The sequence below is a fragment of the Tenebrio molitor genome, chromosome 6, assembly GCF_963966145.1.
Source record: "Tenebrio molitor chromosome 6, icTenMoli1.1, whole genome shotgun sequence".
Taxonomy (NCBI): Eukaryota; Metazoa; Arthropoda; class Insecta; order Coleoptera; family Tenebrionidae; genus Tenebrio; species Tenebrio molitor.
In genome coordinates this window covers 9,628,717-9,648,584 of record NC_091051.1, presented here as the reverse complement: position 1 = coordinate 9,648,584, position 19,868 = coordinate 9,628,717, and the positions used below count along the sequence as shown (strand labels likewise).

Genomic DNA, 19,868 nt, shown 5'->3' with positions numbered 1-19,868 from the left:
ACGAAAATAACTCATACGGACTGCCAGTGCAAGCGTACGAGCCTCGGAATTACGAGTGCGACTGTAAAGGTCATTTCGTGTGCAAAGCTAAAGAATTCTCGACCAAAACGGCGAGAGTGCACGCGAACCGGGGAAGGAACTCGGCATTGATTTTCTCTTTTCAACATGATGTGCGATCTGCCGCCAGCAACAAACCGGATGCGTTGGTGGTCGTGTGAATTTTGAAAATTTTGCGAAACGGACCGGAGGGTGACGGTGTTTTGTGGACACAGCTTTTTGTTTATGAAATCTGTTTTGAGGAATGTCCTGCGAGCTCAGCACCCTCTGACGACGGCCGAACAAGACGCCACTTAAGGGAGTTTTTCGCAATTAATCATTTGGGAAAACTGTTTAACATTTTATTAGTCACGGTGCAAATGTTATGTTGCATGATAAAGTTATTGCATTGCAGAATATTTCAAATTTTCAGATAGCCGATTATGAGAAATTGAAACTAGAATTTGCTACATAGTATAACACAAGATCCGGATTTTTTTGCACTGTTGCATCTAGACTAAAGGTTTAGGAGCCTAAAAAATGAGATTGTTTCGCATGATTAACGGTAAATGAACTCTAGCGAGTTGAAAACACAATTGAAGATCACGTGCCGGGGAATTAATGAAATCATTTATCCAGATAAATTACTTGCGAGATAGTAATACTATTACTATCTATTTGTAACAACATAACTTCGGGGCATATAATTTCTTCTACACTTTTTAGAATTATGTACTTACCTATTTGGGAATTTAAAAAGTAAAAAAAAAACGTTTTCTTCTTAACGTAAAAATATAAATACATAATATGTCGTAATTAGCTATTTACTAGTAAAAGTGAGGAAGTGAACGAAAGCGGTCTTACTCTCGATTGCTGTTTTGTTCGATACCTCCTTAGAAATTGAGTCTGTAACTTCGTACATATTCAAAATTTTAAATAAAAATAATTCACATTTTTGGACGGATCTGTTGCTATGAAAAAAAAAACAAAACAAAATAAACAGAGTTCCGTAACGTCAATAAAGTGGTTGTGTACACGTTGTGCACATTGTGAAAATGGATTATGGCGAGTTATATGTTCCTGATAATATCCTGGAAGAGGCAAGTGCCGCGAGTTACCAAATGATGCCTAAAAAATCAAAATAACGTTTTCAGAAGGACTTGAAAAAATTTATGAGTGAAAAAAACTAGTAAGTGAAAGACAGTGAGCGAAAATGAAGTGAAGGAAAGAGAAACCTTCACCCACTTGTAAATAACTGTGGATACAGACTCACTTTCTGGGGAGGCTTCGAACAAATGAAATTTTCATATCAGAAAAGTCTCTGTCAGAGGATTAGTGAAGTATTAAATATCAGATTATGGCTATTTGTCACCCAAACCTGTAATTAGCATATCTTATGGGATATCAGATAACTTAAAAATACATTATGGCCCGGTTTATTCACCTTCAAGTAACTTTATTTGACCGGTAATTACCATGGATCTACCAATAGCATATTCTAAATCATAGCAACTACTGTCTAGATAAATTTACTTGAAGGTGAAAAAACCGGGCCTAAAAGTCTTGGAGAATTGCCAAATAGCAATCAAGCGTTTTGATTTTTTTTGAAAACGTCATACAAAAGTTTTCTAAAGTTTTCTCAAAGTCCACAAACAAAATACATTCATGTAGACTTTTTAAAGTTTATGATAAGACAAATGGTTCCATGATGGATGTTGTGGAACTTAATATGTTATTTGCTAATGTCATTTCCGTATTTGTTTCACCTCTTCAATGAAGAATTTTCAGTATTGTTCCGACCATGAAAAAGTATCAGTCAGTCAGAATATATTAAAATTGACAAATTACAAAAAGAAATTATAGCTATATGTAGCTTGAACATGAAGAAAATGCTAATAAAGAAATTGATGTCAAACTTGTAATTTAATGTTTGTACGAAATAACGTAGTTTAATTTCCCATTTCCATTGTAGCAATTACATATAATGACAATTATCCATTATGTGATAATGGTATATTATACATATGTACTATTATCTAAACATCCAGTAACTACCCCCTGTTTGTACGCGAATATTATCATCAGCAAATGGAGTTATTTTTTTTTTCTGTATTTACGTCAAGCACAGTTAATTACCAGATACGTTTCTTTGTAGCGGATTTTGAAGAAATAATGTTTTCATTTTATTTCATCTATGTATGTATGTACTAATAAAATTTTGTATTTTCCGCACTGATTTAGCTAAGATTATAACTTTAGCTTTAACGTATGGCAAAGACAATGACATAAAAAAAACTTTTGTTAGATATACAGGGTGTTATTGAAAGTTGTACAGATATTTTAACCACGAAGCCAGTAGGCTTCATGTAGAACTCGGAAAAAATATCTAAAAAATTCTGTCAAAAAATAAAATGACATTTATTTTTTGAGCTACAATTTTTTTTTAATTGCTTTTAGTCTTCTACGTTGTCAAACAACCTCGTAGGTAAAATTTCGGCACATTTTAAAAATACACCTGTACCTGTATATTTTATAAAACATACACCAATGTGGTTTCCTTGTTTTAAAGCATATTTCCTATAGGTTACTTCGCATTGGCGTACATTTTATAAAACATGATATACAGGGTGTATTTTTAAAATGTGCCGAAATTTTACCTACGGGGTTGTAGGACAACGTAGAAAACTAAAAGCAATTTAAAAAAATTGTAGCTCAAAAAATAAATGTCATTTTATTTTTTGACATAGGATTTTTTAAATATTTTTTCCGAGTTCTACATGAAGCCAGTAGCTCGTGGTTAAAATATCTGTACAACTTTCAATAACACCATGTATAAGCCGTTCGCGATTGTTTTAAACACGCAGCAGGCCAAGATATTTTTTTGTTAGATTGGCGTCAGGTCCTGTCATATGACGTTTCGTTTTTAAATATTCGCATTGTTGTCAATTCCGTCATTAATTTAGTTAATAAGAATTTACCCAGAACTGCCCCACAAATATATGTATATGTTTCATTTCAATGTTTTCGTATTCCACCTCCACCCGGCGGCACGGCAATTTTGCCGGAGTACATACACTATTACGGATAATACTATCAAGTAATAGTGCAGTGCTTATCAACATAATTACCGGCGTCTCGCCTTCACATTTTGACTTTTTTGTGTTTTATGTTCTGTGTCAATGTTATGGAATTTCCTCACGATATGACATGAGTATAATAATATACCTTTTTGAATTTCAACCACCAATTTGTTGTCTAAGTCCAAAATTTTTAAATTTTTAAAAAGAGATTGCGGTACTATTCCTGTTGCTGAAATTATAAATGGTAAAATCGAAATTTTTTCTAAACACCAAAGATTTCTCATAGCAACGGAGAGTTCTAAATATTTATTAATTTTTGTATTATATGTCTGTGTTATATTGTGTGAATTTGGAACAGCTATATCTAAAAGATATGCTTGCTTTTGTTGTTTATTTAAAATAATACTGTCTGGTCTGTTATGCTGAATATGAATGTCGGTTAAAACTGTACGATCAAAATATAATTTGTAATTGTCATTTTCCAAACAACTTTCGGGTTTATAAATATAATGTGGTTGTGTATCCTTTAATAAGTTGAATTTAACTGCTAAATTCATGTGTATAATTTTTGCGAATATATCATGACGTTTTTTATATTCGCTTTGAGCCAAAACGGTGCAAGAAGAAATGATGTGTTCAATGGTTTCCCCTTCAGTTCCGCAAATCCTACATTTATCAATGATCGATTGTAATCCGCATATGTGTTTTTTATAATTTCTTGTATTTATAACAGGATCTTGTATTGCAAATATAAAACCCTCAGTCTCAGGATGAATATTTGATTTTTTAAGCCATGCATGAGAAGCTTGAATATTAATTTCTGGTTGTTCTAGTTCTTTAAAATATCTCCCATGTAAAGACTTTTGTTTTATATTTGCTATAGTGTCAGGTATATTTGGCTCAACAATATCTGAAATTATTTTATCGCTTAAATTTAAAGGTGTGTAACCTTTATCCGCTGAAACCAAAGCATTAAAAGAAGTGTTATCACGAGCTCTATTGAGAAAATAATTTTTTAGTGAAGCAATTTGATTATGTTGTAGAATTTCTAGATTTGAGAAACCCCTACCACCATTTTCGCGTGGTAAATTAAATCTTTCAATAGCAGATTTGGGGTGATGTTTACAAAATTTTGTAAAGAGAACTCTAGTTTGAATATTTATATTCTGTAAATTAGTTTTGGACCATTTTATAACACCAAAAGAATAGGTCAACAATGGAACAGCATATGTATTAACTGCTTTAATTAAATTATTACCGTTTAATTTTGATTTTAAAATAGATTTAATTCTTAAATCAAATTGTTTTTCTAAATTTTCTTTTATAATTGAATGTTGAATATGATTTGATTGATTAATACCTAAATATTTATAAAATTCTCCTTTATTTAAATTTTTAATGATTTCTCCTTCTTGAGTTATATATTCTAAATTTTACGATTATTGTTCCTAATGCGTTCAATTATTTTAAAAATGTAACAACCTGGGAGCAGTGTTCGGTTGAATTATAACCTAAAAAAGATTTATTATGACAAATCACAATACTGCCAACTAAAATGTCAGATTTTCATAGATAGTCCGAATTTGAAACAATCGTGAATGGTATATAAAGTCTGTCTCAATTCTAAATTTCCACCAATACTGCATTCTACGTTGGAAATACAATCGGCAACGCTGTTTGGTGAAAAATGCGTCAGATTGTATAGGCTTTGCCATTTCTATTGAAACACCACCTGTTGATTGTCAGTTTGGCAACGCTGCAAATATGTTTAGTAATTTTTTGACTATTATTGCCAGTCTTGATTTTTGTTGAATGTCATGTCATATTTGACTCAACGCGTCTTTCGTTCAATTATAAACCAATAATTATCAAGAATTTATTGTTTTTTCGCGAAAATAGAGCAAAATAGAAAAAACGAGTCCTTATGGGTGCTGACATGAAGAGAGCTCTTATTAAATTATATGATAAACTGCATTTAAGTCACCAAATGTGGTCAGTCAGAAAAATTTGTGTTGAAATTTCATAAATCTTTTCTGTAAGTTAAAAAAGGCGTCTTTCTATCATTCTAAAAAGCGTGAGCGTCTTCGGCTTGGAACGTATTTACATTTGCTAACATTTAGCTATAACATCAAAATTAAATCCCGCACTTTTTTTCACACGCCACTTGGCATATGCGCCTTAAGGGGACATCTTAAATTATTGTTCTAAAATCTAAATTTTAACTTTGATATTCATCTCTTCAGCTAAACTTTCAGCGAGTGCAGTTTTATTTGTTATTATTATAACTCATTTAACTTTAACAGCAGAAAAGTGAGGTTACGTGTAAGTTTCGTTCATCCTCTGTGGTTTCACCATAAGAAAAATTCAATAAAAAAAAGCATTTCAGCAAGTGTAGTTTATTAAAATACTTAATACATATAAGTACATTGAAATAAACCAAAATAATTATTTTTTTACTTAAACTTTTCCCCAATTCATTCAATTATGAGTTTTGAGTTCCTCAAAGTCCTGATTTTTTTTAATCCTTACAATCTTACCCCACATTGCCCACATACCCCCATAATACCAAATTCTTTTTCCAGATATCTGATATTACTGTCTACAGAATTATCCAATCACACCTGAGAGGCAAAATCCTTCAAGATTCCAAAACTGGCGCCAATCCTTTGATTTTGTAATTTCCTTGTTCATTGATTAAAATTCTTTGAGTTTCCCTTGGGTTTTACCTTCCAGCAGGAACACTAACAACGACAGATAACCACGCTAAAAACCACTCACTCACACATGGTAGGTAGGATTCGCAGGCGTAAAATTTTTAGATTTCTATTAACATTTATATTAAATTATATTAAGAATGCACGATGCGTCGACGAGATAAATATGTAATTGCTAAATGTGTAGTTAGATCATTGATTTATCAATTTAAAATATTTATTTTGACAGCGATTTGCTTTGACGTTTTAGGAACTAGAAAATGTCAAAATTTCAAATTTCTCACTAAAAGCCGTTTTACAACCAACCGAACCTGTTACACATTGCTAAATTTTAGGAAAAATCCAACAGGTGGTGTTTCAATAGAAATGGCAGAGCCTATATTTGTTAGGTTATCTGTCAATTTCCGTTTTTACAATTCAAAATTTTAGAATAAAGGAAAAGAGCGAAAACCTTTTTTAAAATGCAGCAAGTAAGTAGGTAGAAAATCAAATTCTAAAAGCAAAATAAATTTATGTACAAATTTTAATGTTTTATAAAATAATTATATTGCCAACTTTGGTTATGAGAATCCCCGATTTAGAAATATTTTTATTTTGCCAACATAATTCAACAGGTGGTGGAAATTTAGAATTGAGACAAACCATACGTAGGATAGTTCATATCAATGTCAACCTGTTGACTTATGTTGGTTAAATTATAAACATCCTATTAAGTATTCCAACTGAAAACGAAGGAAAAAAATTTGCTTGACAACAAATTAAATACCTATTGCCTTAACGTGTGTTGAAGAATTTAAAAAATTAATCTAATTTTTCGTTTTTCCTTGGATCAAACTTCGACAACATTGCCACCTCGATTTTCGATGTAAATTGCGACGTTGGTAGATTTTTGATTTGTGAACAGAGTATTATCGGTGGACATTAAAACCTGGGACATCCACAATTTGCTCATTGTATATCAGACTTTTGAATTGTCACTCAAAATAAAAATTGTCAGTATTTCAAATTAACTCTTTGAACGTAAGAGATGCTAGATCAATTGTGTTATTATATAAAATCATTGTCAATGAAGAGAACGTTAAAGAACTGAACTTTAACTTGGTGTTTCTAACAATATGTCATAATTTTTATAACCTTGTTTGTAAAAAGCCAAATTTACCCAATGTATATTTCTGATTTTTGAGTTTATACAATTGTGACGTTTGTCCCAGGTTTTTATGTCCACCGATAGTACATGTGAGATTTTATTTTTTTTAATAAATAAAAAATAAATAGGATATTTTTTTAAACATCAATGTTTTGGTATAAGTGCAGTGTGAATCTAAAGGGAAAAGGGACTTATTTTTTGCTATAAGTTAAATTTTTATTGTCTCTTCCACATTATGTACTATGTTAGACAAGTCAAGGACGACAAGCGAACGTCATAATAACAGGAATAATATAAAATTATGTTATTCATTATTATAAAGCTTACAAAAAACAGTCTAGATTGTAACCTCCGTGTAGGTCATTTATCCAATACGAGTATAATGTCTCTCAACACATAAATTTTAAATTTAATTCCAGGGAAGATACTGTAGTATCTAATTTTTCATATACCCTGACACCAACTTTTATTATTTTTTTAAATTCAGTTTGTTTTTAGCTATACTGCAAGTATGTCAAATTTTTCCTAGTTTTCGCTGACTTATATTATTTTCTTTTTTATTTCAGATATAATTCATTACTTCATTAGATGACCAAGACGACCCGATTTGCCTTTCAATTTCATCTTGGGGATTTGTTGTTTAGTACCTAGAGTTTCTGTTGAGTTGTTGGAATACTGCGACAAAAAATAAGTAAAATACGACAACAAGTAACTTCTGAAGGGCAGTATAATATCCTAAAATTTTACTTATCGTTCACACATTTGCAAGTTAAAGATAAATATTTAGATAATATAAAATATTCACTGAACTCCCAATGTTATTTACGCATAAACATAGGACAACGTCAAGTGCAAAGTTCTTTTTATATCAGTTGATTGTTGTTTCTTTCTTTTTAATGTTAGGTACAATTTTTATTTAGGGCATTAATAGTAACATACAATACTAATACAAACAAATATTGATTTTTCAGTTTCTTTTTTTTTTACTTCAATATGTCTCAATTAAAGATTATTATTGTTATTAGGTACATACACTTTTTAAATGTGACAATAAATACGGTGTTAATATGGATTAAAACTTATTACCAATTTAATTCGTTTTAAAGCAAACACAAGAATGTGTGAAAATATTTTACATTTGTCCTTTCATTTCAGAGTGAAACTATATCTTTATTGCTACCGTCATCTAACAAATCCGGAAGAATGCGTCACTCTGTTATCAACATTACAGCAACCGAATAATGTCATTTATATGAATTACAACACCAATTTCAAACCATTTTAATCTCGTTCCTCATTATGAATTATATAGATACTTAATAAATTTACGTTTTGTCATATTAAGGAACTATTGATTTCGTCAACAACAATTTCTTAATTTTAAATTCAAAGCCCTTGACATTTTTACATTTTTTTTTCTTCAATAATGAAAATGCAAGTAACACCTAAAATTTTCAAAAGATTTGTTACAAAATTTTTATAGTGAAATAAAATGAATCATTTATTCGTAACGAAGACGAAGACAATACTAATAAATAACGTAAATTATAACTGTGGAAAGTATTGGAAAAGGAATTTATTGACTGACTCCTAAAATTATTTAGAAAAGTTGTTGTACTAGATGGGTTCGGTATCGCGACAAAAGCGCGCCGCAAAAAGAGCGCGCGACAAAAGAGCGTGCGACATAAGTGCGCGGCGACATAAGAGCGCGGCGACATAAAAGCGCGGCGACATAAGAGCGCGACGACATAAGAGCGCGGCGACAAAAGAGCGTGACCACAAAAGAAGGTAAATACAGGTTGCCTTTGCCTTTGCCTTTCTTAAGGCAATAATTAATTTCCATATTGAAGGTTTTGAAGAAGTCAAACCTTGTGCAAATGAAAATTTTCCTTACCCTTTACTTATACTAAGACTTGGCGCGACCTTGACGCGACCTTTAAACACAACAAGAGAGAAAAAAAAGGCATTTGCACAAGGTTTGAATGGTGGGACACGATCTAGGAGGACGCCCTGAGGCTGTCTAGCCAGAAAAAACGCGAAAATTCCAGAAGTAGTTAAAGTGAACAATTACCAAATAATCCTGTACATTTTGTATTGGCACAAATGCCAATGCTGGCAGGTGGCGGAACATGAGTCCTGCAGATTGGACATGCCGATAAATTGCCTGCGAAAAATGGAAAAAGCAACCTTGCAACCTCGAATTTGGAAATTCCTCCGTAAATACATTGACTGCTGCTTTTTCAAAATCCTGTCTTGTCACAGTGTTTATTTGTCTCACGCTATTTTGTCGCGGCGCTCTTTTGTCGCGGCGCTCTTTTGTCGTGGCGCTCTTTTGTCGCTGCGCTCAAATTGCGGCTATCTTTTGTCGCGCGCTCAAATGTCGTAGATTCGAAGGGTCCTATTACTAGTTAAAATAAATGCACCTTTTTCTGTTACACCCTGTATGTAATACTACTGCTAATATTAATTTTTAGTATATTGATTATTGATTTATATACAATTAACAGCTGGAGTTAAGGACAACAGCTACGATGTATGTATAAGTAATAGGTATGTATAAGTCCTTAAATTATTATATTGTAAAAATGCTAAAAATGATATAACCCAAATATCAAATTTTCCGCTGAAACTATTCTTGATATGAAGTTACAATAAAATACTAGAAAGAAAATTATGTTAAACTTTGAATCAACAGTGTTCTAGTTTTTGATCTTTTAAGATAAGTTCGATAAATAAAAAGAAATAATTCACTTAACCTACTTTGGTAAAAATGTACCGTATTTTGCAGCGAAGTTATTTATGTGACTGATTAAATATATAGAAACTTTAAATACAATTTTAAACAAATATAAACTTTAAACGGGAGGATGAAAAGATAATTAAGTTAAATAACCATACCTACTTGTAGTACGTAGGTTCTGTACAAACATAAAAAGTAGTTACATACAGCACAAAGTCTCTGTATCAAAAATTTTAATGCTCAATGGTCGAAATGCATTTAAAAGTGGAAAGACCAACCGATCAACGGTGTTTACTTTGCTTTCATTTTTGTTCTAACATTATCAGAAACGTGATCAAAAAGCGATTTTAGTGTTGATTGATTTTATCTTTCAGGGTTATTTGAAAGAGGATTTTTTTTACTGAAACAATACTATTTTATATACTATCACACTATTTTGATAGATGTTACCCAAGAGCATCAAAAACTCAAGATCCTTATTGTAACATTAATAGTTCTCAAACGAATTGTCTAATGACACTCCCATAATTTTAGATAAATCTTTTTTCTCATGAGTTCATGACATATGAATTCGTTAGGACAGTAAATGAAGTGGAATTTAAGTACATACGTATTTAATAAATTAAATTCAGTTCTCGTTTCAATTTTTATTTGTTATTGCTTTTTGTTAATAATTTAAAATTCGAAAGTTAAGATAAGATCCGCTAAGATGGATCAGATGTTATTAACGATTTAAGATAATTTTTTTCTCTTTTAGATTTTTTGATCACCGTAGGGTTCCTCTCTACAATTATCAGTTCTTTACTTTTATCAGTACATACTTATTTAATCGTTATACTCGTATTTAACATGCAATGGAAAATTATTGAAGTTAAATGTTTGTGTTGGTTTTTCATAAGAAAAAATCCTTTACATATTTGATAAACTTTACCTTATTCCAAGATTTGTTGCACCATTCTATAATTTGTGCACGTTATAGATATTGGCCACAGTGCGGTTAGCATTGAGAGCGAGTAGGTACCTAAATCGAAGAAAGTATTTTCGCCGTTACAAGAGTGTACAAAAAATGCCATCACACCTTTATTACATTTATTAATTCTTCAATATAATGATGTGGAAAAGTGAAAGGGAAATCAAAAATCAAAGACCACGTATCGAAAGTCACGCTACGCGGATTTCTCTGTTCAGTTAAAAAGATAAATGAAATAATAAGCAAATAAGCATTATTGTAAATTATATTGATGAACTTAAAAAAAACAACACCTGAAAGAAATGGGTTGGTATACCTACATCTTGACGGTCTAATAAAATAATTAGAAAATTATAAAATTCCAGTAACATATCACAAAATTTTATTAATGAGTTAATTTCGCGATCATTAAGACACTCTTAACTGTTCAAGACATGGTTGAATTACGTGGTCTGCGTCTTCTTGTTTGACGTGGTAGGCGGCTGAAACAGTCACTGAAGAATTCACGAATTAAGAATTTTTATGCCAGAAATTTGTAAAAATTGTGAAATTCGACGAACTGTGGGGTCTGTCGTTATCCTGCTCTAAATCCTTGGACAGCACGAACTCTGGGCATTGAAAAGAATCAGGGGAACATTTGATGATCCTATAGTTGTATGACAAATAACTCCTTTTGACACAATTTGCCTTAATTAGTTTTGCCACTTTTTAGCATAATAAAAGAAATAGTGAAAAAACGAAGATAAGGCAGCGAAAAACTGATCGGTAATTTGGTTTGAAATGATTCACATAAGCATATTTTCAGTTTGATTTGTTTACATATAGGTATATTGGATATTGTAATTTTATTGTTCTTCAGTACAAATTTTTTCAAAAGTTTATCCCATCTAATTCTAAACTGTTTAATTTTTAATCAGTGGTAAGTATTTGGAAATTAAATTTAAAGGTTGAGGTGATAATGGAAGACAAAACCCAAAAGTGGATCTATTAAAAATAATAGTTATTTATTATACAAGACGATAAAATTGTTTTTTATCGACTATTTCATTCATAGTTGTTTCAACCAATCATATTCCGTCACTCAACAGTGAATACAAAATTTCAACTGGAAAAATTAATCTAATCAAAGTTTTGCCAGACCCTATGGTCCAATGAAATTGCGAAGCTAGAGGGTTTTCAAATGGCAACTTTTTTGTCATATAGTCCATTTTTTACCCTTTTGCGATGACGTCATTATCTAGTAACTTTACGTAGGTAGATATGTTTGAGCTAGGATCAGAAACAAATTTGAATTGATCATAAATAACTATAAATGTGTCAAATTTGTTGACAATTGCTTCGAAAGGTTATGTTTGTAATCAATGTAATAAGTGAAAGAAATTAAAAATTGTCAAATTGATAGGACCATAAAATAACCTCAAAGTAACCAACAATAAATAAACGTGCCTTTTTTGTTTTTTTTTTCTGTTTCTGTTGTTTCAATAAAGAGAAAGTGAGTAAGAGAATCGTGACTCTTGACTCTTTATGACTTTGTTTTGAAACTAATTTGAGTTCAACGGTTGTTGACAAAAACCCAGCCTCGATCAGAAAGTCGTACTTAAATTGTGTTGTAAGTATCGGGTGTTTTTTTTAAATTTCACCTCGAAGTAGGCGTTGAAAAATGAAAAGGCAATCGAGGCAATTGTGAACGCACCACTCGTGTAAAACGTAAGATTCAAACAGCTGATCCGTGATCTGTAACTGTAACCTGTATAGTGCGTTTACAATCGCCTACTATGAGGTGAAATTTAAAAAAAACACCCGATAGGTACTGAGGTACTGTCGCGAGCAAAAAATTCTGGTCGTCAATGTCATTTCAAAATTTGGTTAGATTGTCACAAATCAAAATTTTTTCCCTGCCTGATTATGTCCATGTCAACAAATTAATTAATTACTGTCAATTAATGTCATACAACATGATAGGTTCTGATATTTACAACCGTTTTACAATGGAGCATTTTCCATTGCGTCAAAGCATGATTTTGACGACCAGTTTTTTTTTGCTTGCCACAGTAGGTATATTGGAGATATTTTAAAAACCGGAATCTGCATTCTACATCAATATGTAAATTTATGCGGACAAAAAAGTGTTTTGAGATAAAATGTTCAATAAGTCAGTGTTTTTTATTTTCGTTTGTTTATATAGGTTAGTGTTTTAATTCTATATACAACGTGATCAAGACAAGAAGGACTGTTAAAGTTGGTGATACGGAATTTTATTTTTAAAATGATACAACTGGAGTAACTTCTGGTTGTTGCCGGCACAAATCAGCAGCGTGAGTGGTCTGTGGTTGCCGGCTTGACACTGCCAGCCGCATTATTGACATTGTTGTAGATATACATATTTCAAGTTTCACTCGCGTTTTAAAATGGCCCACTCGTGCCAACAAAGACCCAATTTACGCACGAACTCATTAAATAAACTACTATTTACACACTTAATAAATCATTTACTTTCTTATAATTCTTATAATCACTGAATCAATTAGTCCAACATGAAAAGAAAAAATCATACCCAACACGGTCCCAAAAAGATCGTGAGTGCCTAATAGGTGCAGGTACGGTGTGATCAAGAATGACTGAGTCTGTTGGTAACAATGAAATTCATTTTTATAATAACATAATGATAACCGACATAATCAAAAATGTTTTTAATGTCGTTTCAAGTTAAAAAATCCGGTTAGTGCCTATTACTATTGGGGACACGGAAAACTGGGCAGATGTGTCAAAATTTCTAAACCATATAACTTAGCTACTCATAACCAAGCTTAAGTTAATTTGACAGTTTTTTTGAAAATATCAATCATAATGACGGTAAAGGTGCATTTACATTGACACTTTTTGAAATGACAATAACAGACTGCCCAGGATTCCATGTCCCTCATTGTACGAATCAAAAAACACCAGTACTTTTCAATTGTTTCATTGCCAACAGACTTAGTCATTGTTGATCACGCTGTGCACTGACGGACAAAAAAATTGTCGCCAAAATGTCTTTCATTATTTTTATTATGTAAAACATGTGAGCCTTCACAACAATATGTCATAAATAAGTGACAAATATTTTAAATAATTTAAAAATGCCACGTGATTTGACAGACATTGGTTAACCCCAAGATATCTAGAAAGAATGGTATGTCAACTTATACCTGCAACCATGCAACTACGTGATCCAAAAACGAACGCCAGATGTGACATTTCGGGGACTGTCACTGAACTGTCAAATGTCAAGTGGAACGATAAGAAAGTTAAACAAAATGATATTTTTTAATAAAAATTGATACAATGAGTAAAGTTAAACAAGTTTTGCAAGCTTTGCCTCTTTTTGGCAAGAAAAACACATTCTTGTGATTAAAAACTACATGATTATTGCTTTCGTCAATGGTTTTTCATGTTCAGAATCAGAACATCCCACAGGAGTATGAATTTTGTGTTGCTGGATTTTGAACAATAATTTTGTCCGCGCAAAGTTCCACCATCAAATGTCATATCTCAGCGCGGGCTTACTCTGCCAAAGCCCCAGTGTATTTTTAAATTTTGTCAGTGCATAGGTACCTACGTCCCTAGAAGGACACACAAAGGGATGAGACTTACAGGGATCTGGTATGCGAAAATAACGGGATGTTTTCTGTGGAAGGACCCGCACCCAAATGGGGCGTAGGAATGGCATTAGGTGCTAAGGTTCTTCGAATTAAATTTCACTTTAAAATGCTACCATTAATGTATCGGTCACAAAAATGTTGCATGCAGATAAAGTCTTTTGACCCTAATGTAGTTCCACAGGCTTTACTCCACACTTGGAGCTTTTCTAAGTTCTGTAAAGGAGAATTTTAAAAAAATTGGCTTGGTGTTGTCAGAATGCTGTCAGTTTGACAGTCCCTCGCTACTATGGCGACACCTGGCGACCTGGCACCGGTTTTGAACGGCAAAATGGCGTCGAGTTGCTATACCATTCTTTCTAGATATCTTGGTTAACCCCAAAGTTAGAAGTATGATTTACATAAATGAAACATTAAATAAAATGACAGTTCCGTCAAATGAGTGACGACAATTTTTTTGTCTGTCAGTGTACAATGATTCGACTTTTGAGTTTTGAACTGTCTTATTTGGACAGTCAAGTCATAAATGTGTTGCCAACCGAACAAAAATAATTTCAATCACCCGGTACTTTCACGAACTCTTGCAAGATTTTATTTTTTCTTTAAACAGATATATACGTTTTACTTGGTCAAAACACTGGAAAAACTAATTATCTTAACATTGCACTCAATGGTAATTAATATGCAAATGACGTAAATGGCTAAGTAGCAGTGCACAGAGAGGCAGTGCATAGTAACTCAGGTTCGCAGTAACTGGTTGAATTGCGTTTATAAGAAAATATACGCACAAAAAATAAAAAGCACGATGCTAAACCAGTGTTAGAGGGGTAAAAAAAAAGTAAAAGAAACCAATGAAACATTTTTATAATTCACTAGTGTGGAGGAAAAATTTGGTGATCAATCATCTCAATGTATTATACAAAGTAAATAAGAACAAAAACAATTATTAGGTACATTCACTTGAATTTAACCTTTTTAAAAAGTCATAGTTAAAAGTGATCACAATTTTAGTTCAAATGTGTACCTACTAAGGGGGAGATTCACGAAACTTTGCAAATTTGCAAATCGTTAATGAAACGACAAATACAATGCTTCAACAATGTCGGTTGTCATGGTTTTGAATTTGCAACGCCTTATCGAGCCTTACCGAGTTTCGTGAATGACCCCCTAAGGAAAGGAAGTAACATTTACACAAATTAGCAATGGAATCTTCTGAGTGAACAACTGCATTCACCATCATACTCATTAATCTTATATTGTACCAAAAATATTCTGCAAAAAATAATTTTAAAACCTGCCATTACATCTGCAGAATCTTGTTTTTTTCCCTCTCATTTAAGATTCTCTCCTATTGATATGGACACCACAGATTTTTTTGGTATTCCTTTATCACATCTTGGCTGTCTTTGTTTCTTCTTCACTATCTTAAAGTGCTTTTGGAAATGTCTCTTCAGTGATTGCTAAAATTGTTCATACTACCATGACCAATGAAAAAAAAATAAGAATCACATATACCTTTGTTTTCAGTATTGTTAAGCACTTAGGGTATGTACATTTGTAATATTCATTCTGATTAATTTTCTTATGGAAGTTAAGAATGTGATGTTTTAAGTTTCTCTTGTAAAAGTAGAATCTTTTACAATTTGGATATGAACACACAAACACAAGTTCTTTATCAAAGTGGACAGATTTAACATGAGTTTTTAAGTTTCCCTTTTGTGAAAAAAATTTCTCACAAATAATACATTTAAAAGCTAAAAACAAATCTCTCAGATATGTTTTCATCAATATTAAACAATGCTTACTAGCTTTGTGGCATAATCTTTTATGGGCTAAAATTAAAGACCATCTGTTAAAGGTTTCTCCACAGTTACAATTATATGTTCGATGATATCTTTTATGTTTAACTAAGTGATAATTTGTTATAAATTTTCTTTCACATTTGTCACAACTGTAACAACAAATGTTCACACTATTATTAATTCATCACATATATGAACACACCTGAATGCTGGTTCTCCAGTGTGAAGAAAAGAGTGTTCCAATAATTTATTCTTTCCATGAAATCCTTGACTACATCCTTCACATTTAAATGGAAAAAGTTCAGTATTGTGCTTCCGATCATAATGTTTTTTTAGAGAGTATTTGTTAGCTAAAATTAAACCACATCCTTCAACATCACAAATTACTGCCTGACATTTTTTTTCGCCGTGAGTGACGTTTTTGTGTCTTCTTAAGTGTGAAGAATTTGTGTAGCTCTTGTCACAACCTGGTTCATCACAAACAAAAGGACGCTAAAGAGTGTTCTTAAATGAGCTCTAACATTCAAGATCTCACTTATTGTCATACCTCGCCTGTGTGTTTGCGAATGTGTGCAACTAATTTAGAATTCTTCTCATAAGAAGCAGTGCAACCTTCCACTGTGCATTTGAAGCGTTTTTTGGGGTTAGGAGATTCAGAATCGGACGATCCCATCTTATTTTAGCACACTTTTACAAAATTGTTTACGTTGGACAAGCGTCCTGTCATGACACTCATTAGTTTTCACGCAACACATATTACAAATGAGGTTATGAAGGTATTGGATTTCTTATTTTCTTTACATAAAATCAGATAAAATTGAGTAGATTCTTGAGAAGTATTAATAAAGAATAATATAATTAAGAATAATAAACAGATACAGTTACTATTTTTGTGACATAAAATAAACTTTGCCCAAGATTTAACTTGTGTTCAGACTTTACATTTGGTGGGATTTAGATCCCACCTGAATCCGTGGTCTAAATAGGTGTAAATTACAGATCAAATATGAAAACTATAAATGTAGCACTTTTTTTTTACTAAATACTAGGTCAGGTTGGCAATATTGCATACAAGGGAATTACACAACTATTCGGTTTGTAGTTTATGCAAAAATTAAGTTTAGAAAAAGTACTGTCACGAGCAAAAAAAAACTGGTCGTTAAAATCATGCTTTGACACAACAGAAAATACTCCATTGTAAAACTCATAACCTATCATCATGTTGTATGACATTAATTGTCATTTTTTGTAATCAGACAGGAAAAAAAAATTAATTTGTGACAATCTAACCAAATTTTGAAATGACATTGACGAACAGAATTTTCTGCTCGCGAGTGTAATTCGTGACAATAATACCCTCTAAATAATTATTACATAAGTGTTACGTTTTTATCAATTAGAATACTCCAGATTCATGAGTAAATCGAACTGAACTTGTGCAGGATATTAAATAGTAGTTTATTTGATGAGTTTGTGTAAATTGGGCCTTTTTTGGCACGCGTGGGCCATTTTAAAACGCCCAATTTACACACGAACGAGTTGAATACGTTTTTTTGTTCGACGAGCCCCTTAAAGGCTCCAAATCGCTTAAAACCTTTAAAATTAGCTTGACGTTTCGTTTTGACAAGTTGTGACATTTATCAAAATCCGTTCACATAGGAGAAAATTCTCAAATTATGACAGTGTCGAACAAAAAAATATTTTAAAAACAAGAGTTTACATGGCATCGTGCGAAAGGAAATAATAAAAGTTTTGCGATAAGATGTTAAAACTTATACCTGGAAAGAAATTAAACACCAATTAATAGGTTTTTTTTTCAATTAAAATAAGTAATATGTAAACAAATTAACAATATTCTTGTATTCTTTGTGAAGAAACAATTGTAACTCATATAATTTTAATTTTAGGCATATAACAAAAACTTCCTAAAAAACTAAACGCAAACATTGTTACTGTCTCTTAATATTTAAAAGAACTATCTATTGTTAATGTATTTTATTAGTGCTCAACTGACTGTAATCATTTCTTCATTCAGTAAATTCAACGTTACTTCACACTCTCTCAATAAAACATCATCAGTTATTTCTTCATCAATTTGCACTTGAGGTTCAAACAAATTTATATTTGTAAGATCTTCATTTTTCTCAGTTTCATCTTTTTTGGAAGGATCTTCCCCAATTAATATGGATATCATTGATTTTTTCGGCTTTCCTTTATCACATCTTGGCTGTCTTTGCTTCTTTTTTACCCACTTAAAGTGCTTTTGGAGATGCATCTTCAGTGATTTCTATAATTATTTATAAATTAAATGAACAAAAAATTAAATAAAAATCACCTTTGTTTTCAAAATGACTAAGCATTTAGGGTATGTACATTTGTAGCGCTGATTCTGATTAATTTTCTCATGGAAGTTAAGAATGTGATATTTTAAGTTTTTCTTGTAATAGTAGAATCTTTTACAATCAGGATATGAACACTTAAACACTAATTTTTTATCAAGATGAACGGACTCAATATGATTTTTTAAGTTTCTTTTTTCTTTAAAAGTTTTATCACAAATATTACACTTAGCAGCTAAAAAAAGGGTTTTCAAAAAAGTTTCCACACATAATAGACAAATTTACCTGTTTCAGGACATAATTTCTTATGGGCTAAAATTAAAGACCACCTGTTAAATGTTTCACCACACTTACAGTCATATGTTCGATGCCATCTCTTATGTTTATTTAACTGATAATTTGTTGTAAATTTTCTTTCACACTTGTCACAACTGTATCAAAAATGCATTAGAATTATAAATTCATCAAATATAGAAACATACCTATATGCTGGTTCTCCCGTATGAAGATAAGAGTGTTCCTGCAATTGTCTTTTTCTGTGAAACCCTTGACTACATTCATTACATTTAAATGGATAGATTTCAGGATTGTGCATCCGACTAATATGTTTTTTTAGTGAGTATTTGTTAGCCAAAACTGTACCACACCCCTCAAAGTCACATACTACTGTCTGAGACTTTTTCTCACCATGACTAACAGTTTTGTGTCTTTTTAAATGTGACGAATTAGTGTAACTTTTATCACAACCTGGTTCATCGCAAACAAAAGGGCGCTAAAAAGTGTTTGTGAATGAGTTGTATGATTCACCATCTTAATTATTCTAGTACCTCGCCTGTGTGTTTGCGAATGTGGTTAATTAATTTGCGGTTCTTCGGAAATGAAGCGGTGCAACCTTTTATTGTACATTTGAAGCGATTTCCCGGGTCAGGAGATTCAGAATCTGATGATTCCATTTTTACTTAAACACACTTTTACGGAAGTCTTTATGTTATACAGCGTCAATCACATTTTGCAATTTTAACACAGACACGAAAGAACAGAAAAGCACGTTTTGAAAGTGAGGTTATGTAAATTTAAATTTTTGCTTCATTTATCTGCTACTGTAACTGCAACTTGACTTACAACCGAGAAAAATCTAAACTGTATTCTCTGCCTAAACCTAAACGTTCTATTGCCTACATTTACATTATGAACAATTGAATTTAATTTTTTAAACACACTAAAATTTGATTTGAAGCTTGATTTACCCGGATTTACCAGATTTTACCAAATACCAGGTCAGGTTGGCAATGCTGCATGTAAAACACACGGAATTTACAGAATTGTTTTATAACTGAATTAAGTTATAAAATAAAAAAGTGTTGGCACACGTTCATTTCACGTAAATGAAGAAATTCAGTTT

General features: G+C 31.8%; 2 protein-coding genes across 2 annotated transcripts; both read right to left on the bottom strand.

Annotated features, from left to right (window-relative positions):
• Window positions 1-15,171: 15,171 nt before the first annotated feature.
• LOC138132590 (transcription factor IIIA-like) lies at window positions 15,172-17,830 on the bottom strand. The gene is made up of 5 exons (XM_069050151.1): window positions 16,675-17,830; window positions 16,330-16,619; window positions 16,131-16,276; window positions 15,841-16,079; window positions 15,172-15,785 (listed from the first exon to the last, which is right to left on the bottom strand). Exons 1-5 carry the CDS (start codon window positions 16,798-16,800, stop codon window positions 15,657-15,659), a joined length of 930 nt encoding a protein of 309 aa, XP_068906252.1. The 5' UTR covers window positions 16,801-17,830; the 3' UTR covers window positions 15,172-15,656.
• A 142-nt stretch (window positions 17,831-17,972) lies between these two features.
• On the bottom strand, window positions 17,973-19,747 carry LOC138132589 (transcription factor IIIA-like). The gene is made up of 5 exons (XM_069050150.1): window positions 19,294-19,747; window positions 18,949-19,238; window positions 18,752-18,897; window positions 18,463-18,701; window positions 17,973-18,414 (listed from the first exon to the last, which is right to left on the bottom strand). The coding sequence occupies exons 1-5, from the start codon at window positions 19,417-19,419 to the stop codon at window positions 18,133-18,135; spliced, it is 1,083 nt and encodes a 360-aa protein (XP_068906251.1). The 5' UTR covers window positions 19,420-19,747; the 3' UTR covers window positions 17,973-18,132.
• Window positions 19,748-19,868: the final 121 nt, after the last annotated feature.